The following is a 26,434-nucleotide window of genomic DNA, read 5'->3' as shown; positions in this document are numbered from 1 at the left end:
TTACATTCAAATATATAGGCAGCTCACAAAGCACAAAATCACCATTAAAAACTCTGGTACAAAATGGGTAAACCCACCCAGTGGTTTCGTGTGATATTAAATACAAATGCAATGCTTCAAACAACCCCAAATTGCTTCCGAAACTGCTATCAGTCCACATTATTTGCCACCAGTATTTCTTTTTAAAGAGAGATTGATAGAACAAAAGGTTCTGCGTTCAGGATTTGATGTGGGAATGACTTAGAAACATCAGGAAGAGACATAGAGTGGACCAGCGTTCCCCAACCAGCACCATGGCAGCCAGCAATCAGCCATGCAAGCAAGCAAAGTTCCCTCCGCAACATGCAAGCAGCATGCAAAACCACACCCCCTCTGGTCCACGGAAAAACCTCTCTCCATTCCCTAGTGCCTAAAGGGCCACTAGACTAGATGATGTTCATGTAAAAGTTATCTCACTCTACAGAAGGAAAAAAGGACTTGAGAATGTCCCACAAGGGACCTTCTCTACTTTTCTAGAAACTAAAGAAAAGCAAGGGAGAATGGCTCTCAGACTTGCAAATTTCTGTTATTGGAGTCAAGGTGATTTAGTGGTTAGAATACAGTACAGCAGAATACTTCTGCTCACTACCAGCTGCCAGTAGTTTGGTAGTTCGAATGTTACCAGCTCAAGGTTGACTCAGCCTTTCATCCTTCTGAGATCAGCAAAATGAGACCCACATTGTTCGGGGCAAATATCTGCAAATCTCTTAGAGAGGGTTGCAAAGCACCATGAAGTGGTGTATACTGTGTTTCCCAGAAAATACGACCTGTCCCGAAACTAACGCCTTCCCACATTTCTTGTGGCAAAAATATAAGCCCACCCCCCAAAATAAACCCCCTGGACAATCCTCCCTCTGGCCAGGCAGAGCACCGCTCACCAACCTAGCGGTATCCCGAAGGTGCCAAGCCACGGGAGCCGGGAGGGGGGAAGGTGCTCACATTGCTTGCCGCCTTCGGGATACCACTAGGTTGGGGAGTGGAGTTCTGTCTGGCTGTTGGGGAGAGTTGCCGGGTGGCTGCTCCCTTGTCAGCAGGCTCCCGAAGAGCCGGGCACAGCCTCAGGGACGAAGCAGCCATGAGGTGACCATGCTCATGAGCAGCTGCCCGGCAAATCCCCTCTCCAGCCGGACAGAGCACATTCACTGACCTAGGGGGTATCACTAAGGCACCAAGCCACGTGGCGCTCTGCCCGCCCCCCGCAGCTTGGCACATTCGGGATACCCCTAGGTCAGTGCATGAACTCTGCCCGGCTGGAGAGGGGGGTTGCGCAAGCGCCTGTTCCACCCCCAGCCTCACCATAGACTAGAGTGATTAAGCAAAAACAAAAAACAAAGCTTAAGAATAAAGCCGTGACAAACCATTCCATACTATTGTCAAGAAACTGTATAACGTGCATGTATAATCACCAGGAGTTGCTATCAACTCAAGGAAACCTTGATCTTTTAATATGCCCATCTTTCCAGTTCCATATATAAATAATATAAATAATTTTAAATCAGCGATTTGAATAAGTGTGTTATTTTATTATAATGTTTTATTTATTACAGTATTTCAAAACTCACTTTCCTGTCTTCCTCTTAAAATTGCAAATTCATATTGGTAGCTTTGTAGACGTGCAAGAAAAGAAAACGTAATGTTTTGTATCAATACGTTTTTTAAGCATGTTCATGCACATTTATACATCTTATATAGCTGTCTGGGTCCCAAAACAGAACTAGCCCCCCAATGGTGAGTGAACTGAAGCTCTTTAATCTGTGCCATCAGGTTAGGTATTAAAATTGAGGAACAAGGAAGGGGCGGTATTCCAAATCTAGACCACCTGTGCTTATGGGCTCATAGTCACTGCCACCCTTGCTTTCATTATATTTACAACAATATTAACCACCCCATGCAGAGTAATGAAACATTTTAGGCTTGACACCTAAAAAGCCACAGCAGAGGGGGGAAAGGAATAAGAGGAAAGAGATAGCATGCAAACACAGCTTTAGTGAATCCTTTGTAGGGAGAGCCAGATGACTCTACCACTTCCAGAACAGTTGATCCTCCTGCACTTCCTCACAGGGCAGTTCACCTCAATAGGTTCTATGAAGAGGGAGGAAGAGCTCCCCCAATTTCAACAGTGAGTAGAGTATTTCTTCTCTTCTCTTCTTCATTGGGCAGTTCATCCCTCGTGTCCTGAGCCAGATAGTTTCAACAGCAACAGGTAAAGTTGACAGTTCTTTGAAATATGCTACCATAAATATCAAAGAGAATACATTTCCTTATGGAATTTCGTGTCTTCCCAATATGATTCATCTAGGTAAATTGAAAGAATGGTCCTTAGTACTTTATGGGACATCCATCCAGCCTTACTCCCCAAGAAACGATTTTTTAAAAGGCGAACGAGTACGCATGAGTGCAATTGAAGACCCTACGGAAGATTATGGAGTAGATGATTATTCAGGTAACATTATTATATTTGAAATAATATAACCATTAAATATAGCAAGTTTTTTTTCTTGCTCTTTATCGATTTCCTCAACCAAGCCAGAAAACCAGTCTCTGGAAACCTCTATTTTTATTATAGAAACTTCTGATTCTATTCAATACTTCTTCTTATAACTTAAGTTCTTATAGATATTTTGAATATTTGTATTTATAACGGCTGTGAAGAATATTTTACAAGCTACTTTATGTTTTATTTCTTTTCTATTTTCCTTCAACTTTCATTTCCTTTCTTGTACTTTGTTTTTTTTTTACTTTTTTTTCTTTTTTTTCCCTTTCTATTGGTTTGTGTTAGCTTTTACCTTTATTTAAATTTTTAAAATAAAAATTATATATCTAATTCTGTTCAATATTTTCAGTGATTTTTTTTAAAACTTCCAAATCAGTTGTGTGAATGGAACCCAAGCTATTTGTCATGAAATAGAACTTGAAGTAATTTCTATAAAAATAAAATTACAAGGATTGTTTGCCTTTTTTTCAAAGGTCCCTGCAATGCAGAGTGCAGTAAGGTTGGATGTGGTGGACCAGGGCCAGACCATTGCAATGATTGCCTACACTATTACTATAAATCTAAAAACAATACACGGTACGAAACAGTTATTACTTCTCATACAATATGCATGCAATACGCCAGTGTGCAACTAGTCAGAATTCCTATTTAGAAAACTTTTAGTAGCTCATACAAGATGGCTTCGTTTTTAGTATTATCCCATTTAGCATAGTATAAAACATTATACTATCATCTAACTATAAGTAGTCCTCGTTTAGCTATCTTAATTGGCAACTTATCTTAACCTGGCAACTTGGTTGGTAAGTGAAGCAGTTGATAAGTAAATCAGCAGCTGCATTTACATTCTTACTTTGGATTTCTTTTGCTTAACATCTGCAAAGTTATAAATGTGAGAACTGATCATAAAACCACTTTTCATCGTTGCTATACTGTGACTTGTTGCTGAAGTTGGAATGTCCATACAGGGGTTAAATGTATGTTATTGTAGAGGAATTTAGAGCTGACCTTTGGGAAAGTATGAAGGAGCTTTCACAGAAGGACCTGGACAAGAGATTATATAGTCCAGACATGAGAAATAAATTCAAGATAACCCCACCTAGATTTTGTTTAGAATAAGATAGAAAGAAAGAACTTGGAGAGACTTTCAAGAGTGATGTCACCTTTTGAGGTAATCCCAGTCAAGAAAGAAACATGAAGGGTTTCTAGGAATGCTGCTTTGTTATTGTAGGAAATAAGAGCAGAATTTTGAAAGCCTATCTAAATGACACATTAACATTGCTATCTGCTATATGAAAATACATGTATTACAACCTTAATGGTATACGTACATACATACATACATCTATTTTCATTTCAGATAAGCAGTGTAATGGAGAGCACACAAAGGAAGGGAGAAATAGTAAGCCAAAGACATTAAAAGCATGAGTTAAGACAGCATTCACTATATATTACTGGGTCAGGGTTCCAAGTAACACCCCCAACGAAAGAAGACTCCGTTGTAGCCCTCTGACTTTACAATTCGGTGCCAGAATTCTGCAATGACCTTCATAGGCATACTTGATAAATTGCCTAGAGATTTTGCGTCCAGATTTTGACACAGATGCAGTCTTCACCCCCATATTCATCACATTGTGTAGTGATTCCATTAGAAAATCACATATGTTAATAGTTACACCATCTACACAGCAGCCTTATTATTTCTTAACATTCTTACTTATTTATTAGTTCATTTTTATGTTTTTCTTGGACAGTAACATTCATAGCATTTGTTTCACTTCCACACTTTGACATATATCTTCATTCCCATACAAATATGTAAAATGATCCCTCCAGCATTCTCTCTTAGTTTCATGCCAAATCATTTCATCACTTACTTTCAAATCTATTTGCTCAGTTGGAAGCTCCTTATTTACCACTCCTCACCTACTTCTAAAACATTTTATTTCAATCAAAATAATTCTGCATTTTGTCTTTTTCTCTGATTGTAATCATGTCTTGGGACTACATCCTTTGGAATATTTTTTTGTCTACCTATATATTTATCTAAATTCTACTTTATGCCACTTTAAAAAAATAACTTGAACATTGAAAAAATAACTTGAACTTTGTTCAAGAATGGGAAAGAGTTCAACAAGGTTAGAAATACACACTTGAAACTTTGTTGTGGAGCATATGCTTTTTGAATTGATTTAGACCAATGATACATTTACTAAAAGATTTGCATCTTTAATTTTCGTAAATCATGTTCATCTAAAATGCAATTTTTATCTTAAATATTATATATTTACAGTCATAGCGTTCTGTCCAATTAAGATTGGAAATGAATTGTGTGTGTTTATTTAGACAAAAAGAAGTGTTTGATTTATATTGTATCTGGCTCTAGTATCGGGAAACCATTGTTCTGCTTTTGTTATTCAAACAAAATTATTTGTTAACTGGTTAATTCTAGTCCAGCTCAATGTCATCTCTGTCTCTTATTGTTTTTTTATAATGAAGAATCTGTGTTCCCAACTGTCCACCTGGTCACTATAGTGCAGACAAGAAACGTTGTAAAAAGTGTTCACCCAACTGTGAAACATGTTTTGGAAGTCATAGTGATCAATGTAATACCTGTAAACCTGGTTACTTTATCAATGAAGAGTCTAGAAATTGTGTTACCTCCTGCCCAGAGGACTTTTACCTGGATAATAGTAAGATATATTTTTTTACATTATTCAGTTGTTACAATATTGGAAGGAACTATAAAATCAAATTCCTATATGCAGTATATTCAATACACTGCTGTTAATTTCAGTTTGAACTCTGTGAAATTTTAATCAGAACTTTAGAATTATATACCAAATAACTCAAATGTTGGTTGACTAGAGAGCCTTGAAAATCAAATCAAATAAATACATAAGCAAACAGATAAACTTTTATTCAAAGCTTGATAAAACAAAGAGGACTGTGTGGTTTTTGAAATATTAAGTCAGATGGGGATAAGAAAGATCTCCATAGCAGATCATTCCATATTTGTAGGTAAGCAGAAAATAAAGTGATATAATAACTATAACACAGATTATTTTGCTTGTTGTGACACAGTAGAAAAATTGGATTTTATTTTCTAAGTAGTTTAAGATAGACTTTATATAATATTATTGCCAAGTTTCTGAAATGGAGGCAAGGAAAACATATGGTACGGTATGATATGGTGTGGACATTTTGGTATGGTATGGCAAGGAGTTCACTGAAGGCGCCAGCAATGAACATCTACTGTAAAAGCAGGGCCAACGGCATGTTAGGAATAATAAGAAATCATTTTGAAAATAGAAATGGCAATACGGTACTCAAATCTCCATATCTAAATCAATGATGCAACTGCATCTGGAATATTGTGTGAAACTCTAAAAAAGATTTAGAAGAGCTAGAGAAGGTTCAGAGTAGAGCAACTAATATGATATGAAACTCTAAAAAAGATTTAGAAGAGCTAGAGAAGGTTCAGAGTAGAGCAACTAATATGATCAAGTAGCTTCCTCATGAAAACAAGGTTGCTTTTTGTGTGGCTTTTTAGGGCAGAAAGGAAGCAAATGAGTTAGGAACCTGATTGAGGAGTATAGAATTATGTCCAGTGTGCATAAAGTGGACAAGAAGAAGCTGTTTTCCTTTCCTCAAACACTAGAAACAAAGATCACCCTATGGAACTGAATCCTGGAAGAATCAGGACAAAGAAAATATTTTTATTTTACACAGCATGTAATTCTACTTTCCTTACCATGAGCTATGGTGCCATCTACAAGCTTGGCTGGCTTAAAAACAAAGTTGGGCCAATTAGTGGAAATAATGGGGATCAATAGGCATTAGCCTTATACAATTGGATGGCCATGATTAGAACAAACTGCTGGACTATATGCTCCAGGAGTGCAATACTGCAGGGCACTGTTTATACCTGCAACATTGCAGTAGTCTGATTCTAAGGATAATTTACTATTTCAAATTGGAAAAAAAAATAATTAGGGAAAAAAATTGTCTTCATCCATTTTCATTATCCACACCGTAATCATTGGGGAATAGTATATGTCTATATGTGCTTCATTCTACAAAGCATAATTTACTCTGCTGTATAATTGTTATATAATTTAGAATACAGGTATTCCTCAACTTATGAGAACAAATGAGACAAAAATTTATGTTGCTAAGAGAGAAATGTATTAAGTGAGTTTTGTCCCCTTTTACATCTTTTCTTGCCACATTTGTTAAGTGAATCACTGCAGTTGTCAAATAGGTAAAACGGATGTTAGGTGAATCTGGTTTTCTCCATTGATTTTGCTTGTCAGAAGGTCACAAAAGGTGATCGCTTGACTCTGGGACACTGCAACCATCATAAATGTAAGTCAGTTGTCAGGCATCCAAATGTAAATCACATGACCATGGGGATGCTGCAAGGGTCATAATTGTGAAAAACGATCCTACGTCACTTTTTTCATTGCCGTTGTAACTTCAAATGGTTGTTAAACGAACTGCTGTAAGTCAAGGAGTACCTGCAATATATCCATATTCATGTAATTTATATATCCTATTTTTAAAAATGCTAATACTAAGCAGGCTTTCTATAAGTAAAACAAAGAAGGATTTATTGAACAGTATTTTTCCAGATGTAATGATACTTTGGAAATATATTTATAATTACAAATAATTTGGAAAAGTCATATGTAAATTATTTGTGTTAATTTAATGTAACTTTGAATATGATTAATCTTACTTTTTTCGGTATTGTATTTGTTTCTAGATAAGATTGTTTGCCGTAAATGCAGTGAAAATTGTAGGTCGTGCACTGAATTTCATACATGCACAGAATGCAGACATGGTCTAAGGTAAGGAAATGTTTGACTTTAATTAACATGATTCGTAGCTGGCTGACCAACCACGCTCAACATGTAGTCCTCAATGGACCTGCATCTACATGGAGGGAAGTATGCAATGGGGTAACCCAAGGCTCTGTTTTAGGCGCAAATCAATGATTTGGACAAAGGGATAGATGAGGAACTCATCAAATTTGCACACAACACCAATCTAGCAGGAATAGCCAACACTGCAGAAGATAGGCTTAAGATACAGAAGGATCTTGACAGACTTGAACATTGGGCGCTATCTAACAAAATGAATTTCAATGGTAAAAATGTAGGGTTCTACATTTAGGCAAGAAAAACAGAAGGCACAGGTATAGTATATGTGGTACATCACTCAATAGTAGTAACTGGAGAGGGATCTTGGAGTCTTAGTGGACAATCATTTAAATATGAGCCAGCAGTGTGCTGCAGCTGCCAAAAAAGCCAATACAGTTCTAGGCTGCTTAAACTGAGGGATAGAATCAAGATCACGTGAAGTGTTCACACCACTTTATAATGCCTTGGTAAAGCCATACTTGGAATACTGCATCCAGCTTTGGTCGCCATGATGTAAAAAAGCTGGGGAATTCTGGGAGTTGAAGTCCACAGGACTTAAAGTCACCAAGGTTGAGAAAGAATTGCTCTAGAAAGAATGCAGAGAAGAGCAATTAAAGATGATTAGGGGACTGGAAGCTGAAAGATATAAAAAATGGTTGCTGGAATTGGGTATGTCTAGTCTGATTAAAAGAAGGACTAGGGGAGACATGATAGCAGTGTTGCAATATCTCAGGAGCTGCCACAAAGAAGAGGGAATCAAGCTATTCTTCAAAGCACTTGAGGGTAGGGCAAGAAGCAATGGAAACTAATCAAGGAGGAAGCAACTTAGAACTAAGGAGAAATTTCCTGATAGTTAGAACAATTAATCAGTGGAACAACTTGCCTTCAAAAGTTGTAAATTGTAAATGCTGCAACACTGGAAGTTTTTAAAAAGAGATTGTATAACCATTTGTCTGAAGTGGTGTAGGGTTTACTGCTTGAGCAGAGGGTTGGACTAGAAGACTTCCAAGGCCCCTTCCAACTCTGTTATTCTGTTCTGATAGGGAAAGAAGTTTCTAACATTCCAGAAGAAAAAAATATTTCACATATTAGCTTTTTGCAAATGTACTGTATGTATTGTCTTGATTAATCATGCATTAAGAAAACCTTTACTATGTAGAATATAAAAATCAAAGCACTGTTTTCTCATTCTGCAATATGTCTAATAATTTAAGAATTATCATATAGAAAAAACAATATTAATTATTTGTTTTTGTAACTATTTCCATAACTTCATTTAAATCCACAATTAAAATGTGTCTGTTGGTTTTATTGGCCCAAAAGCTTCTGAGTTTTCAGGCTCATAATCAGGCTAAATAATACAAAAATCAATGGTTGGAAGACAAAATAGAAAATATTTCTTTAAAGGGCTAAAATTTGTAACTTTAGAGTCTGAAATTTATAACAGTATTTATTTTTCATGGAACTTATAATCTGAATGAATTAGCTATTGCTAGATGTTGTAACCTGTCAGGTACAAGAAGCAATAATGAAACAACTTTTTTTAAAAAAATTGAAAAGACGCATTCAATTCCATTCCATCTGAAGAATTGTGTTCCGTTACTTTTCTGGTATATACTGTATATACTTGCTTGTGCTGATAAAGAAAATGCATATATAAAATTGATACCATAATCTAACTGTGATGTAATTATCTCATTATAATGTAATCTTTTAATTACATATGTTATGTTCTTTAAGGCACATATGTATTCCTTATAGTACACATATCAGGAGAGAAAGAAAATTAAAGCTACAACAGCATAAGAATTATTTATTAAAATATCCATATTAAATTAGCAAGCACAATGGACATGGATCTAAAAAAAACCTATAGACTAACGACAAAACCAAAATCAACAAAAGCACTTCATATGTAAGCATAGCAGCTGAGTAGTCTGTTTGCTCTCAAAAATGCAAATATTTTCTGCAGTATTATGTTTCAGACTGAGGTTCAATACATCAGTTATGAACACACTTTAATGAGTCTTTAATAAATGGCATAAATGGAACTCACCACAATCCATAAATGTATTTCCTCTTCCTCTTAGATATTAGCAGAAATTATCTAAATCTCCTTGTGTTTTTTATGTAGTTTACAAGGAACAAGATGTGTTATACGCTGTGAAGCAGGCAAATATTATAATGGCAGAGACTGTGAGCCATGCCATCATTCCTGTGCTTCTTGTGAAGGTACTTCTAATATTATTTTTGTTAACTAAATAATTTATGCCTTCCTTGTAACAAAATAGAATAAGTACTAAGCTTTGTAGAATACTACGCAGAATACTATTATAAATATGAACCGCATATTGTCATTAGACCATGCTTAGATAATACCCATTGATCACAGTGTGAACAGCTTCGGTATGTATGGTAGCTTCTCCCTCTGGGATAATAGAACTATTATCAACATTAATAATAGAAACAAATCTAAATCAAACCAATAGTAGTTCTAACAAATCAGTGAGACTATGAGGAGGGACCAGCAGTATAATTGGATGAGCTTGAATGTCTTTTTAACATTCTTGTTTACATGGAAGAATATCACTTTTCATCCCACCAAATTAGTAATCACACTACTAAATTGTTTAGTGAATATTCATTATCTATGCTTGAGGATACAGCACTGTGTTATCATTTTTGTTTTGTTGGCTTTTGAGGCCCAGGAGCAGATGCTTGCATCAATTGTACAGAAGAGTATTTCATGGAGAATGGGAGATGTGTGGTAGCTTGTAGGAATGGCTACTATTTGGATCACTCATTAGAAAATGGATATAAAACTTGCAAAAGGTAAGTGGTCATTATAAGCTATGTCACATTTTAAATCAGATGCAAAAATTGACCCATTTTATATGTGAACCATATAAGAACCACAAAGATGATTCAGTGGTTAAGACATTGGGCTTGTTGCCTGGAAAGCCAGTAGTCCAGGTTCGACACTTGAGTGCCATGCAATAGGGTAAGCTCCCGTCCTTGCCCCAGCTCCTGCCTACCGAACAATTAGAAAGTATGCAAATGTGAGTAGATAAATAGGTACCATTTTGCAGGGATGGTAACATCACTCTGGCCATATCACGATGAAAATGTCTTCAGACAGTGCTGACTCAATGGCCTTGAAATGGAGATGAGCACTGCCCAATATAGTCACCAATGACTAGCAGAGTAAAATCCAAAGGGGACTCCTATGTGTGAGCCATAACTAAGAAACAAACTGCCCCGCTGAAAAGGAATTCTATTTTCTAAAAATAATTCCTATTACTAAACTTTTTAATTATCCAAACTTATCCCTAGCATTAGTAGCAATTTCCACTCAAGCTGTATTAATGAAGCTTCTGGATATCCAGAATCCTTTGAAATATTTCTAGGACATATTTAAGCCAAATCCTTCCAAATCAAAGTTAAGATGGTGGTAGAGAGTTATGCACAATTTTGTGAGGTGTGAAAATGTGATTATGCTGTGTGGTGAAATTGTACAATGACCAACAGCCTTACCATATGCAATTAGTCATTCACAGGTGAGAATTCTTCCCCATCGATTCCATTTTTTTCCCATTCAGAAACCATGGGTTTAGAGGCATCATGGAATTAGTTGTCTAGCTAAAAAGGAAAAAAATTGAGACTATATATTAGTAAATGCTTTCTAGTCCCAAAACAGACATATAAAAGGGAAATTGATTAACTGAAAATTCTGAGCAGCCAGATTATTTGGCACAGCCACAGATTAGATTATAGTTAACTGTTGTGGCCCAGCAGGATCCGGTTGAGCTGCTGATGGACTCGGATAGCGAGGGTTCATTTGAGTCTGCCCTGGACGATGTGGAGGACCCTGTACAGGGTTCAGATTCAGAGCAGGGACCAGAGGGGCTGATTGGCCACCAGGAGGCGCCTGAGGCATGGAGCAGTGGGGAGGATCAAAGGCAGTTTGTCCCTGATGCTAGAGTGAGAAGGGCTGAGAAACGTAAGCAGCAATTACGTAGGCAGGCTCGTGGAAGATAATTCAGCTCAGGTGGTTGTGGATTGGCCCCTCCCAAGAGAGCTCATAGGTGAGGCGTTGGGAGGGGACATTTGCAGGAAACCGTTCGAAATTAGCAGTGAAGAAAGTCTATGTATTCCAGCCGTGTTTGAATATCTGGTCTGTTTTTCTTGTACATGAGTTATCTGGGCCCTCAGCCAAAGGGTTTCTTATCTTGCAATTAAACAGTGGCAAACAGCCAAGCCTGTGTTCTGGCTTGTTCACAGGCATGGAGAGATGGGGGTCAGAACAGTTAACTATATGGAAATGTTGGAGAAATATAGTTTTCTTTGTGTGTGATTAGCCTTCAAGATCTCAGAGGTGTAAAAGAAGGAACAAAGATAGGTTGGCTTATGTGATTTAAATGTTCGTGCTGTTATTTTCTGTGTTAGCATCTACATTTTAGAATCTTGTAATAATTCAAATATGAATCAAATTAAGCAGTATTTGATTATAAGAGAAATGATCAACCTTGAGCCTATGTATAACTTGCTGTTGTTGTTTTCCATTAAGATGTGATGTCAGCTGCTTTGGGTGCAGTGGTCCAGGAGAAAGAAACTGCACAAGTTGTCCAAATGGCTACATCTTAGATACAGGTCTCTGTGTAGTTGGTCTTGTCTGTAAAGATGGTGAGTGCATTTCTCCAACTAATTTTCTAATTTTTCTTCTGTTTAATATTGTTTAGGCTTTAAAAAAATAATCTCAGGAAAGTTGAACTCCTTTATTGTTTTTATTTCTAATAGGAAAAACCAGCTTAGTATTCTCATCATTTATCATAAAAGAATAGTCTATTTTCATATATTTGCTTAAAAGCTTCCTAGAATAAATTGAATGTACAAACAGTATTAAAAGATTAATAAAAATCTTGAATAAAAAACAAAATAAATGAATAAAAAATAAATTATAGTTAACTGTTGTGGCCCAGCAGGATGATAAAAAACATGAATAAAAAACAAATTAAATTTTTTTAAAAACTTCAGAAAGAGGCCCTAAACAAAGATAGAATAAATCAGCTGTTGAAATTGTCCCCCAAATGTGAAATACTAGAAATTTTAATTTGGCAAATTCAAAATATAAAAGAATTGTTATTTATTACGGGAGTTGCACTTTTGCTATAGTGTGTGAGTATATGTATCAACTCCCTGGAAGAAAAATTAGAAACAATTGGGTTCCTTTCAAGACTTCACAGTTATAGCTGAATACTCATTCTCAAAGGACAGCTACCTTAATCCTGGTGTCCTCCTGATGTATTAGAAAGACTTGGATGTATGAGTAGATAATATTTGGAGACTGCAACCAGGGATGATTTGCTGCTGGCATTGCCACTGGTTCACTTTGTGCATGCGTGCCAGAACATGAAAAAAGTTACTAAAAAAAAGCTGGCATCTGCAGCAGTGACCGGGGAACCAGTTCAGGGGCGTGGCCAGCTGGGGTCACTGCTGGTTCTGTGACCAAGGTCAAAATGCCACTACTGGTTCTTCCGAACTGGTGCAAATTGGTAGCAACCCACCTCTGGCTCCAACTAGACTAATTATGTGGTCAGATATGACCAATGTACTTCTATGTACTGGAATACATAGAAGAAAACAGAAGCAGGTTTGGGAATGAATATTAGGATTTTTATACAGGGATAGGTAGATGTAATCAACTATGTATTTAACAAGGGAAAATCCCTATTTCTATTCCTATAAAATGATTACCATAAGTATCTATACATAAGTCGTATTTTTAAAAAATTTATTATCATTTTTCTTTGAAGAATTTTGAAGAAATTGTATTGTCTATCTATCTATCTGAAAATAGAACAGAATGTGGCCAAATTTGGATTTAGGGGAGAAGTTGACTAAATAAATAAATATTTGAAAATGTGCCAAATCTAACCAATGGAAAAATCCAGAAAAAAAAAATTCTATCAGCTTAAGTTTCTTGACTATTCCCTTCTGGTCAGATGATTAGAGCAAAAATTGCTGTTAAGAAAATGGGGGAAAGCCATGCTCTCTACTTTTTCTTTATCTTGTAAAGATATGCTGAGATAGTGGAACAAGCAATAACTTCTAGTTGGTTTCATTAGTATCCAGAGAGAGTCAGCTGTAATAAAGATACACAATGATGTAGCAGACCGTAGTGCATCTTGTTAAACCCTTTTGTTGAATACATTCATACAGGCTAATCAGCAAACACTGCAAGTTTACTAAAAGAGTCTTAATTTTGCATTGTTCAAAAGTCAGCAAGAACCTTGGGGTAAGCATCTAGTAGATTAAAGAAGCACACTACTTTCATCTTAAACGGTACAACATCTCAGCTTGTTTTAATGATGTGTAAAGTTTACATTGCTCCTTTCATTTCAAATGTTTTTATATCTCATCTGTAATTACAATTGCTGCTACACTCAGTTTTTCATATCACCTACGACTGTATGCTACCAGCTTTTCTTCTTGTTCCTTTCATTGAATGGTTTTTGACAACTCATCGATGGAGTGTGTAATCTGGTTTTTTTTTAACCTCTGTTCCTGTTCTGATTATTTTATATCCTGTCCAGGTGTTCTCTTCATGATTTGTATCCAACTACAATTTCCTCCAAACTGAAATACTCCATTCTAAGATGTCTAACTGACATCCTGGCTATTGCTTCTCTTGACATTCTCAGAATAATTTTAAGCTACATTTGGGGGCGAAGTGAAGCATTTCCTGATACTTAAGGAAACCTATGCCTTGGAAATCAAATTATTTAAGCCACAGTAAACTCTCAATTAAGGGACGCAGTGGCTCAGTGGCTAAGATGATGAGCTTGTCGATCAGAAAGGTTGGCAATTTAGCAGTTCAAATCCCTAGTGCTACGTAACGGAGTAAGCTCCCGTTACTTGTCCCAGCTTCTACCAACCTAGCAGTTCAAAAGTTTATAAAAATGCAAGTAGAAAAATAGGAACCACCTTAGGTGGGAAGGTAACAGAGTTCTGTGTGCCTTCGGCATTTAGTCATGCCGGCCACATGACCACAGAGACGTCTTTGGACAGTGCTGACTTTTCAGCTTTGAAACAGAGATGAGCACCGCCCCCTAGAGTCAGGAAAAACTAGCACATATGTACAAGGGGAACCTTTATCTTCACCTTTAAACCCTCAGTTAAAACCCTTTAGGAGATCTTAAATGCAACAGACAAAATTTGTGAACATTTAAATTTCTGTACATGGATAAAATCCCTTCTGCCACTTATGAAACTATAATATGCATAAAATACATGAATTTATGCTTGCATAAAAGACATTTGGATTTAATGGATATCTGCTTTCATGATAACCCCATTCCCATGGTCTGCTAAATCAAGGGTTTACTGTGCAATTGCAAGATTTTTTATGATCACAGTAAAATATATGCAGAACTCTGAATTTACAGAGAACATACAAAGGCATATCATTTTATACATGCTTTTAAAGGAGAACTATGAAATAATGAGATGGAAAAAATTAAAATCCTCCTTGAAATTAATATGTGCATGAAAAACATTTCTCACTGGACGTTTGTTTTCTTAAATTCATTGTTAGTGACAAATGCTCTAAAACTCATTGAATTAATGGCCACATAACATTAGGCCTCTGCTTGTGATCCCTTTTGGCTTAAGTAGCATTCAAAGGGTTGCAAGAGTCTTAACAACATAATGACTTCAATATCAATGATAATATATGCAAGTGCTATCGAGAACATCTTATGTTCAATGAGTTTTACAGCATTTGCCAATGAATTTAAGAAAACAAAACTCCAGTGAGAAATATTTTTCATGCACATATTAGTTTTGAGGATGATTTTATTTTTTTCCATCTCGTTATTTCATAGTTCTCCTTTAAAAGCATGTATAAAATAACATGCTTTTGTACACAGTAAAATTGCTAAACCAACCAAGTATTGCAATATGCCTTTAACTGACTGACTTTGGAAAAAGTGCTTAGCAGCTTGGATTGTGATAAATGGGACACTGGCAGATTTATCTTAATGTGGGATTGGACTTAAAATAAGATTGAAAACTCATGTTCTTCACAAAGACAGGATAATATTCAATTCTCCCTTTGAATCCTCCTGACTGCAGCCTTCAATCTCTCTATCGTAGGGAGTGGGGTGGGATGGAATGGGTCAGAAGGAGCTGCTAGGTAGAGAAAATCTATTTCCACTGGCAAATGCTCTTCCATTGGCAGCTGCTTATCTCTGAATTTTCTCCAAAGTGAATGATCAAAGAATGCAGTCCACCCAACTTATTTATTGCTTTTTCTCTTAAATTGTAGGGAAATTATGCATTAGACTAAATTTTTTCTCCATAAAGTAACAAGTGAATGAGTTTTAAAAAATGATTGTGATGCACATTATAATAAATCATGCTTTGCAATTGCACAGTGAGCAAAGGAATCTTCACCGTAAGCATTTTGGGGAGCACACCAAAAAAAAAATCAGAATATTCTATTAAATTCTGTATGATTTAAAATTATGTGTACATTCTTGTGTGTTTCTGTTTAATACTCTTTTTTAAAATTCATAATACTCAATAAGATATCTCTGACTGCATTTTTCACTGTTTTCTAATATTTCTTTTTCTGATCTTTTTTTCTTCTTCTTACATAAATGGATACAAATCACTCCTTGCTACAACACAATGTATTTTCCTGAAAACAAATGCTGTTGTGACTGAAATTCCTTTTGATGGAAACCCGATTTCCTATTTGCTACCTGCTCCTGAATGATCTCTTCTATCAAATTTGCCTGTCTGACCAATTAAATCTCCCTCTACTTGACACCATGCTGTTCAAACCTCAACCTCCTTCCACTCTCTATGACCTCCTGAAGCAACGGAAGAGTCTTGGGCAGAAGGCGGCTTCTGTATGCTAGTGAAAAAGAATAATCTTTGCCAGCGGAAAGTACTTCAGCAACTTTGCTGCAGAACATGTACACTAAAAGGTTGATTTGGCTCCTCTCCAGGCATTCTTGTTCCGGTAGACTTATAGATTAATCCATATTATTAAAAATGGGGAAACCCCCCTAAAACCACCTTTTTTCCTCCTCTTTCTCTTTCTCCCCTTTGGGGAGGCAGTGCACTGTATATTGGAACTTAAAATATAAAACTACAACGAGCCTACCTTTTATTACTGGGTGTTCAGAAAAAAAAAACATCTGGGATCACAGTGTCAGTAGGGTGTGACCAAAGCATTTGATGCCAAATTAAAGTCATTTGACTTCCTGTCAATTTAAGGACATGCCTGGATATATATTTTTTTTACAAAAATCTTCTTTTCTTTTTTTTTTCCTGCTTGTTTCCCTTGAAGATGTGTAGAGTGCGCCAACAATACAGCACAAGTTTACAATGGATTAAAACAAAACAAAAAACATATTCGCATTAGTCTTTTCTTTTTTGTCCTCATGTAATAAGAATGAGAAGAACTCTGAAAAGAAATAACATTTTTTTTGTTGGAAGCTCATGCTCTGCATGCATTATGGTGGTGTCTGCATTATTTTTTAGTGTGATCGTATGTTGGGTAGCATTTGCTTGGATTCATTTTATCACGTTGCTAAATTCTCCAAAAGCTTTTCAGAATTCCAGCCAGATCAAACAGTATGTTTTTTAAAGATAAATTTCAAAGTTTTAGGGCTTCATTCTGGTGTGAATAAACTCTGAAAGATGCAAGGACCCCTCCCTTTTTAAGTGTAGCTTTTATACTTGAACTGGAATCCACCAATATCCATAAGGTAGAGTGTGAACTTTAAAAACTTTGATACCAATATATTTTTTTGGATGTGGGCCATGACTTCAGATCAGGCAAGTTAAACATAAAAATTAAAGGAAATAATTTTGATAAATAAAATCTAATTTAAGTGAACCAAATAATCCAGGGTGTCAAACTCGCAGCCCATGGGCCAGATGGGTCATACACTGGTCACGCCCACCCTAGCTCCGCAAAGGGGAAAAACATTGTGATACGCCACATGACAACATGATGCTGCAAATTTGACACCTGTAAAATAATCTATCAAAAATCAAAAAGCAGTAAGAAGCAATCAAATATCAGTTCATATAATATACATAGAAGAATATGAGTAGATCAAATTAATTTCAATCTTAAAACTATCTTCAACAAAAATACATATCATACATTAGTTTTTAAAAAAGAACTTTCCAAAAATCTGTTGATATTTCTTTTTGCATATTTACTTTTACGTACCTTTATGTTTATCATTTATTTTCCTTTAGCTAACATTAGATCTTTTTATTGATACCTTCTGAAACTCGAATTTCCCTACCAAATATTTCATACATTTATTAAAGCGTGATGCGTACATGGATATGTCAAATACTCCACTAAATAGTATCCTTTAGTTTATGCGATAAAAGAAGGTATATGAGCAGAGCTTGTGGGGGAGGGTTGCATAAAAGTGAGCAAAAGTAGCACACATCCATGTATGGATTTCAATATCCCTTCAGCAAGTAAACATGCATTGGCTCATGCATAGGTTATTTTATATGTAGTATGCTCAATACATTCATGATAAATTGCTTTCTGAAAAAAGTAAATTCTCTGGATTTCAGCAATTGTTAAAAATGAATAGATATGAAATCCAGAATGAAATGGTACTACTATAAACATTTGTGTGACCTATACCTATAACTGGAATTAATATACTAAGCCAAATTTTACTCTTAATGTCTGTGCATTAACAGTATTCCATCAAGAGTGAAATAATTTGTTATTATTGCACAATAATAGAAAACGTAAAGTCCTAAACCTAAAGCTTTTCTGCTACCGTATAATATGTTGAGAAAATCCCCAAAATAAGTTTCAAATTTCATAGTATATTTTCTATATTCTATTTTAATACTGAAAATAGTATTAAAATATAATTTGTGCATTTTAATTAATATTCAAAACATTCATGTAGCAGAAAATATAAGATAATTCTGCCATTCTTAATTGTTTTCATTGTATATAGCACAGATCTATATGAAATAAAAATGTTTTTATTTATCCTGAAAAAATAGGGCTTCCTAAACATTACAAATTATATAGAAATTAATCTCTTTTCAATATAGATAAATATGCAGAAAAATCATCTTGCTCACCATCAAATTATTTAGAAATAAATTTATTTTAAGATTAAAATGAATAATTATCACCTTGAAAACTCATTTTATTTAAAACAGTATTTATTATTATAACTTGAAACATTTAACAGACCAGCAAAAAGGTGTTTTGATACTGCCATTCATAGTCTCAAGAGTTATTTTCACTATTTTTTATGATTTGCACAAAATCTAGCCAGCTATCTTTTTTTTTATTTATATTCTAGAAAAAAGGTAGATGTAAGAGAAATTCTAGTGTGTGTAACATAATTACAAAGTACACAATCCTAGGCTGTTTTAGCAAAATTTCAAATGGAGAAAAAAAAACTTTTCTTAAATATACTAAAGACCAACACAATGTGACAAAGGCATTTGTCCAAAGTAAATTCTAGACAATATTTTAAAAACATATTTCTTTTTACCATCTCTCTTATTCGAAAACTTAAACTAAGATCTTAAAGAGATGGCTTCAATAAGGAGAAAAGGGAGATTCAAAGAAATTGGCTGGAGTGAAAAACAATCCATGAGAAGACAAAGCCTTGTAATATCCTACAGCTGAGGTGGAATATTTTTGACTTGGAAATGATTGGTGAAAAGGGGGAAAAGTCAGATATGTTTGGTCTAGCTGTGTATGAATTTCTATGAGATTTAATAGTGTTTCAATTAATCACTCATTGTCTATTCTTTTCAAAAGTAATTAAGTTTGATGCAACTTTATATAAGTTGGGTGCTGGTTTGTACTCTGAGAAGACACAGTAAGCGTGATATTTTTTAATGCCACTCATGCCCAATTTTAAAAAATTCTCATAACCCTGTTCTAGTTGTATTATTATTACTGTCTGGACTGCCTCATTTTTACATGACAAAGAACTAGAAAATAATGCTTCCACGATTTAAGTTAATGGTACCTATATATATATATTATATAAGTAAATATTACGCAACACATACACACATGCAAACACATCCATATGTGTGCTCGTGTGTCTCCAAATTGTGATATAATATATTGAGTTGTAAAGATTTTATTTGGATACTTTAAAATGCTTTTAAACTAATATAGTGGAGAATTTAATTTTTTTAAATACTGACATTGTTAAATCCAGATACATTTTACTGAAAAATACTGTACATTGTAAAACATCCAGCAGATATTTGTAAAAACAGGTAGTATTGTAATTGTTATTGGCCAAAATCAATGTTATTCTACATTTTATTTTTTCTATTAAATTAACCTTTTCTCCATCAGCCTAGTAAAGCACATTTATGACATATATATGTCATAAGTATATGATATAAATATTCTTTTGCTTAGATGTTACTTTTTCTGCATTTTTTCCTTCCCTCATTTTTTTAAACAAGTAATTTGGTACTAAACAGAAATTGCTTAAATCAACTGAAAGAATGTTTTATATTAAACTATTGGTCTTGGGGTAGAAGAATATTCAGATTTCTTATTTATTTCCAAAGGGACAGAGGCACCAAGAGTTACAAATGATTTTATAAAAATTTTTACAGGACATAGAATCAATTTTGAGAAAGCTATGGTCATTCATCAAATCTGCAACTTAATGTAATGCTGTAGTCTTTGTCACCTTATTTTCAATGTGTGTCCGAGTGTCGTTTTCTTCCAGTGGCAGAATAGAATTTATCCATGAAGTGTCCAATACTTCATACAAAGAATCAACTCATGAACATACAAAAGTTCTGCTGTAATGTTTATGCCATAATAGGATTTAAACAATTATGGGGTAACCTGAGCGATAGCCAGGTGTTAATAAGTTTAAAAACTCGGTGCTTATTCTAACATACACAGAAATTAATTGCATGTGTGAATTGACCTCAAAGCTCTACTTCAAATTGGTGAAATTCTTTTAGGATTAAATAAGCAATGAAAGTTTATATCAAATGTCATACCACTTTTTAATTGGAGAGTGAATGTCCTTCACCATGACAATGAATAAAGTCCATGCTCCATGGTTATAAGTGAAACAGCCCTATCTGCTTCACAGCATCACTTTAATCTACTGCAGCCTCACAAACCACCAGCTAAATAAATACATAAATGTAGCTTCCAGGTAGAATTATATACCTATTAGCTAAGATGGCAATAGCATGAATCAGAAAGAGAACATCTAAGTGGTTTAGATATTTTAACAAAAATGTTGACAGAGAAACAATGAGAGAGGTTTTTTTTCCCTAGGTTCAGCATGGAATGAACAAATCTATCATTAAAAAAACCAGTCTCACATTTCTGTAAAAGCTGGTGACTAAACATTTGGCCCGCTAGTGAGTATATCTGGCCTCTGAGCAATTCTGCAGAAGATTGACCTGGCATTCTTATTATATCTTTTTACCCACTGGTGAAACCTTGAATCCTCTTCCTGGTTTCCTTCATTTTATAGAGCCCTAAATAATTGTAATTGCTAAGTAACTTTATCTCCGCAAAGCAGAGTGAGGGACAGAGGCAGAGAGAAAGAGACAGCTCCAATTTATATTGAGAAGTTATGAAAATATATTTTCACAAAATATAAGCATACTTTACAATCTCTCAATTGGTGCTTTACTCTGAGCAACATAGATTTAGGGAGGACCTGCCTCCCTTGGGCAGGTAACAGTGTAACATCTATAGATTCGATGTAGGTGGGAAATTACTTTTTTTAAATATGAAATGAGAACTGAATCAGAAAAAGTATGACTCTTGTCTTTGCTGTGTCCAAAGACCAAAGAAGAATGATCTAGTTCATCAGCATAAACTAAAAGGTCATCCTGCAGCTACACAATAGATGATCAATTTCAATGAGATTTGGGCCAAAGAGCACAATCTTCTGCTCAATTAGCAATCCAAACCAAAGCATTTATGACCTCATTTCTAAAACCTAGGAATAATCACTATTATTGCATTATTATTGTTGTTTATTTTATAAGTCATTCTCCCAAAGGATTGTAGTTTATCAGGGAGGAGGAAAACTCTGCTTATGACTCACTCCTAGAAATGTCCTTGACTGTGTTTCCTTTCCTTATTGTAGCCTACTATATCTTTTCTTCCACTCTCTATCAGAACCAGAGTCCAAAGATCAGAGTGATAAGATCTCAAAGACTGTGGTAAAAGGAGGGTCATACAGGTGACATAAATATACAGTGTTATCAATCCAAAGAATATAAATGAAATGTATCATTATAAAAGTTAATGGAAAACAAATGGCTCAGCTAATGCAGAGAGGTGGATAAACTATACTAGGAATTGGGGTAAAAACGGAATCCATAATTGTGTATGGTATAATGGACCAACCTGACTGGGGCCATCCCAGGAAGATGGGAAGTCATCAAAAAAGTTAAGATGGTTATCATAACCACACATTTTTACCTTTAATAAAACGTAAATAAAATATTGTTTAAATTGAATGGTCATGATTGAAATCTTGAAGGTTTTTTATTCTTCTCTAAAAATCCCATGCCATTTAACCCAATTGATATTTCAGTGCACAGCAGAAGGATAGATCTGTCTGCAAGATGTTGTGTGTTCTCACCTGATTTCTCTAGAAAAAGCCTTAAAGATTCTGAATAATAGTCCAGAACTTGCCAGGAAAACTCTGGCCCCAAAAGGAAGCTTTGCAGCAGCAATGAAAAGATACTGTGAATGTTTCTGATTTATAGTGTGGATCTGAGCTAACCTTCATTCACAGATAACACCAATTTCAAGAATCATTAAATTGTTGAATTGGAAGTGACCTTACAGCAAATCTCATCTGGTCTCCTGCTCAGTACAGGATTAATTAGAGCATTTCTGATAGATGATTGTCCAACCTCTGATTGAAGATCTCCCATGAAGGAGATCTTACTGTATCATGGGGCAGCTTGTTTAACTGGATAAAATATCATACAATCAAGAATTTCCTCCTAATCCTATTTCTGAGTACTTTTAAACAAATGGTTTTGAACTGAGAATATCTGCTCCCTCTTCTTTATGTGATAACCCTTCGGATATTTGATTGACACCATATCTTACCACAATGGTCTCTTCTGCAAGGTAAACATACATATATATTTCCACCATTCCTCACAGGACTTGATTTCCAGACCTCTTTCCATCTTGGTAGTCCTTGTCTAAACTTCTTTCATTTTGTCTGTAACTTTCTGAACTGTGGTGCCAAACTGGATACAGTATGTCTACTGGCATTTGATCAGGAAGTGGAATAGAATAATCACTTCCTGTGACCTAGATCATGGGCTCCAAAGCAGCATTGGCTTTTAGCAGCTACATCTCATTCCTTGTTTATGTTTATCTTCTGGTCTTCAAGGACATTCAGATGTTTTTCACATACAGATTTCACAGTTTTCTTCACCTGTTCTAAATTGCTGCCATTCTATTTTTTTACTCGTATGTAGGTGTGTGTATCCAAAATTTTCAACTAAGTTACATCAGCCACTTTACCACTACTTTAAAATGGTCTCTTCACTATTTTAAAAAATATATATACAATAAATTATCTCCACCACATCTCCAGTCACTTCTAAATTCTAGATCTGTTATGAAGAAGTTGAAAAATATTAGTTTCAGCATCACTTCATGATGCTGTCAATTTAGTTTGGGTCCTGTACTTTAATATGCTACAAACTGATAAGAGAACATCCCTTATCTCATGACAGATAGATTTGCTCAAAAATCATTGATGCTATTAAACAGCTATTAAAATTCCCCAGTCTATCAGATCACCCTTCTTGCAAGGTTTTGGCATTTAGCTAACACTAAAAGCAACCATGAAAAATATCCAGATCTACCTTTCTCAGCCAAGCTTAATATTGGACAAATATTTCAAAATGATAAATGAAAAGTTTTATTAAAAGAATTTCTTAAAAGTTCTCCAAATGTTGCAGATATATAACTTCACCATGAGTATTTACAGTCAACTAAATATTTCATACAAAGATAGGAAATAATCCAAGGAAATAATAATTTATTTGTGTTCTATACTTTAAATATTGAAGCAACAAGTATGAGGATATACTTTTTAAGTGACTAATTTGAGAAGTACAATGCTATACTTTTATTTTATAATCTGGTTAGAAAAGTAATCACTAACTCTTCAGTGTAATGAACCTACCAAAGAAAGCAACAGAAAGCTGAACATACTTTTTTCTTCCTAGCATTTTCCCACAATTGCAGGATCCACTTTTTTCAGATTAATCAAGTATTGATCCACTGGTTATAACAGGAATTGACTGACCAGCTCCTCACCAGAGACTTGAAGGCTGAAAGCGTGTGTCTGGCCCAAAGTTACCTAGCCAGCTTACATAATCGCTCAAATCCGGAAGGATTGGGCCCCTGTTAGTGGTCCAATGGAGACGTCCGTGGCGAGTCTTGAGGAATCGACCTGGGAGGAGTTTGACTTGGTTGCCATTGAGGATTTGGACAGAATGCGTGGACGACTGCGACCCACCACATGTTTATTGGACCCGTGCCCCTCCTGGCTTGTACTGGCATCCTGGGAGGTTACACGAGACTGGCTCCTGGACCTAGTGAACGCTTCGCTGAGCGAGGGGTCTCTCCCGGCCGCCTTGAAAGAGGCGGTGGTGGGACCCTTGCTCAAGAAGCCTTTCCTGGATCCTTTGGAGCTGGCCAATTATTGTCCTGTCTCCAACCTTCCCTTTTTGGCGAAAGTTGTAGAGAGTGTGGTGGCCTACCAGTTTCCACGGCATCTGGAGGAAAATGATTATCTAGACCCGCGCCAGTCCGGCTTCTGCCCCGGTCACAGCACGGAGACGGCCTTGGTCGCGTTGGGGGATGATCTCTGGAGGGCCAGAGATAGAGGTTGTTCCTCTATCCTGGTCCTATTAGACCTCTCGGCGGCTTTTGATACCATCGACCATGGTATCCTGCTGCGCCGGCTGGAGGGGTTGGGGGTCCGGGGCACCGTTTTGCGGTGGTTCGGCTCCTACCTTTCTGGCCGGACGCAGCGTGTGTTGGCAGGGGAGGAGAGGTCGACCCTACGCCCCCTTACTTGTGGGGTGCCACAGGGGTCGGTCCTCTCGCCACTCCTGTTCAACACATATATGAAGCCGCTGGGTGAGATCATCCGTGGTTTCGGGGTGGGATACCATCTGTACGCTGATGATACTCAGCTGTACTTTTCCACCCCGAACCACCCCAATGAGGCCATCGAAGTGATGTCACAGTGTGTGGAAGCCGTACGGATCTGGATGGATGACAACCGACTCAAACTCAACCCCTCCAAGACGGAGTGGCTGTGGGTACCGGCTCCCCGGTTCAGCCAATTAATTCCATCATTGGCCATCGGGGGCATTCAACTTGCCCCCGTGGAGCGGGCGCGCAATTTGGGCGTCCTCCTGGATGCCCGGCTGTCCATGGATGACCATGTGACAGCCGTGGCAAGGGGGGCGTTCCACCAGGTTCGCCTGGTGCGCCAATTGCGCCCCCTACTGGACCGGGACGCCTTACGCACAGTCACTCATGTGCTGGTGATGTCTCGCTTGGACTACTGTAACGCTCTCTACATGGGGCTTCCCTTGAAATGCACCCGGAGGCTACAGTTGGTCCAGAACGCAGCCGCGCGGGTAATTATGGGGAGTACTAGGTACTCCCATGTGACACCGTTCCTGCGCGAGCTGCACTGGCTTCCTGCGGTCTATCGGGTGCATTTCAAGGTTTTGATAACAATCTTTAAAGCGCTCCATGGCTCAGGACCTAGTTACTTGCGGGATCGTATTCTGCCCCATACATCCCTGCGACCAATCCGCTCGCACAGAGAGGGCCTCCTCCAGGTGCCGTCCACCAGACAGTGTCGAGGGGCGGCGCCTAGGAGTAGAGCCTTCTCTGTGGCGGGCCCAGCCCTGTGGAATGACCTCCCTCCGGATATTAGGAATACCTCTGACCTCCGCTCCTTTCGTGTAAAGCTCAAGACCCACCTTTTTCAAGTTGCTGGCCTGGCTCAACTTTGATCCAACTATATCGCTCCTGACGGGTTTTTTTATTTGGGATATTTTAATTGCATTCAATTTATTTAGGGGTTTTTAAACATTGTGTTTTTACTTGTTTTTATCTATCACTTCACCTCCTCCTTGTATATGTCGTGTATATGTCTTGGTATATGTTTTGTTATATGTATGTCGATATATTTATTTCCTATGTTTTGTTGTACGCCGCCCCGAGTCCTTCGGGAGAGGGTGCGGCTAAGAAATAAATATTTATTATTATTATTATTATTATTATTATTATTATTATTATTATTATTATTATTATTATTATTATTATTATTATTATTATTATTATTATTATTATTATTATTATTATTATTATTATTATTATTATTATACCTAAGCATGACTAGAGCTCACAGCTTCTGGGTCTCCTTAACTACTAGACCAAACTGATTCTCTAAAAAAGCGTACATATAATTGTACTTTATAAACAAAACTTTGCTAGTGGATAAAATATGGTTAATATGAAATCACAATTCTATTGTCAGATTGTATAGTCACGTACATTATTAGAGTTGAGCCCCAAGGGACACCCAAAGAAACTTTCAGAGAAAAAAATATTTTGTATTGCACTGCTGTCAACTTTTATTGCTCTGTGAAACTCTTGCACAATGTACTGTTGGCAAAATTACATGCCAATTTAATTATAGCATAATTATATTCTTATAGCACCCTGCGGTGCAGTAGAATCAGTGTAGTAAAGTAGTAGAGTGGTATAGAGTAGTAAAATATTTTCTGTCCATCACAATTACGCAGATCCATTTCATGCCAGGAGTAAATATATATGAAATGTATATTGAAAAAGAGAACTGTTTATAGTTCATATTAGTAT

General features: G+C 36.3%; 1 protein-coding gene across 2 annotated transcripts in view; it reads left to right on the top strand.

Annotated features, from left to right (window-relative positions):
• Positions 1–16,876, top strand: part of LOC309386537 (proprotein convertase subtilisin/kexin type 5-like) — a 151,256-nt gene extending 134,380 nt beyond the window's left edge. The window contains exons 14-21 of one of the 2 annotated variants that reach the window (XM_081942026.1): positions 2,339–2,482; positions 3,007–3,109; positions 5,030–5,223; positions 7,299–7,383; positions 9,590–9,687; positions 10,158–10,287; positions 12,023–12,138; positions 16,338–16,876. In XM_081942026.1, the coding sequence (XP_081798152.1) occupies positions 2,339–2,482; positions 3,007–3,109; positions 5,030–5,223; positions 7,299–7,383; positions 9,590–9,687; positions 10,158–10,287; positions 12,023–12,138; positions 16,338–16,453 (986 nt within the window). In that variant the 3' untranslated portion in view covers positions 16,454–16,876. Of the gene's footprint in view, positions 1–2,338; positions 2,483–3,006; positions 3,110–5,029; positions 5,224–7,298; positions 7,384–9,589; positions 9,689–10,149; positions 10,288–12,022; positions 12,139–16,337 lie in introns of those variants that run through there. The other variant, XR_014174436.1, reaches the window with a different exon arrangement.
• Positions 16,877–26,434: the final 9,558 nt, after the last annotated feature.

This window comes from Natrix helvetica, assembly GCF_964273705.1.
Source record: "Natrix helvetica genome assembly, chromosome: 2".
Lineage (NCBI taxonomy): Eukaryota > Metazoa > Chordata > Lepidosauria > Squamata > Natricidae > Natrix > Natrix helvetica.
This window is presented reverse-complemented; position numbering and strand designations above follow the sequence as displayed.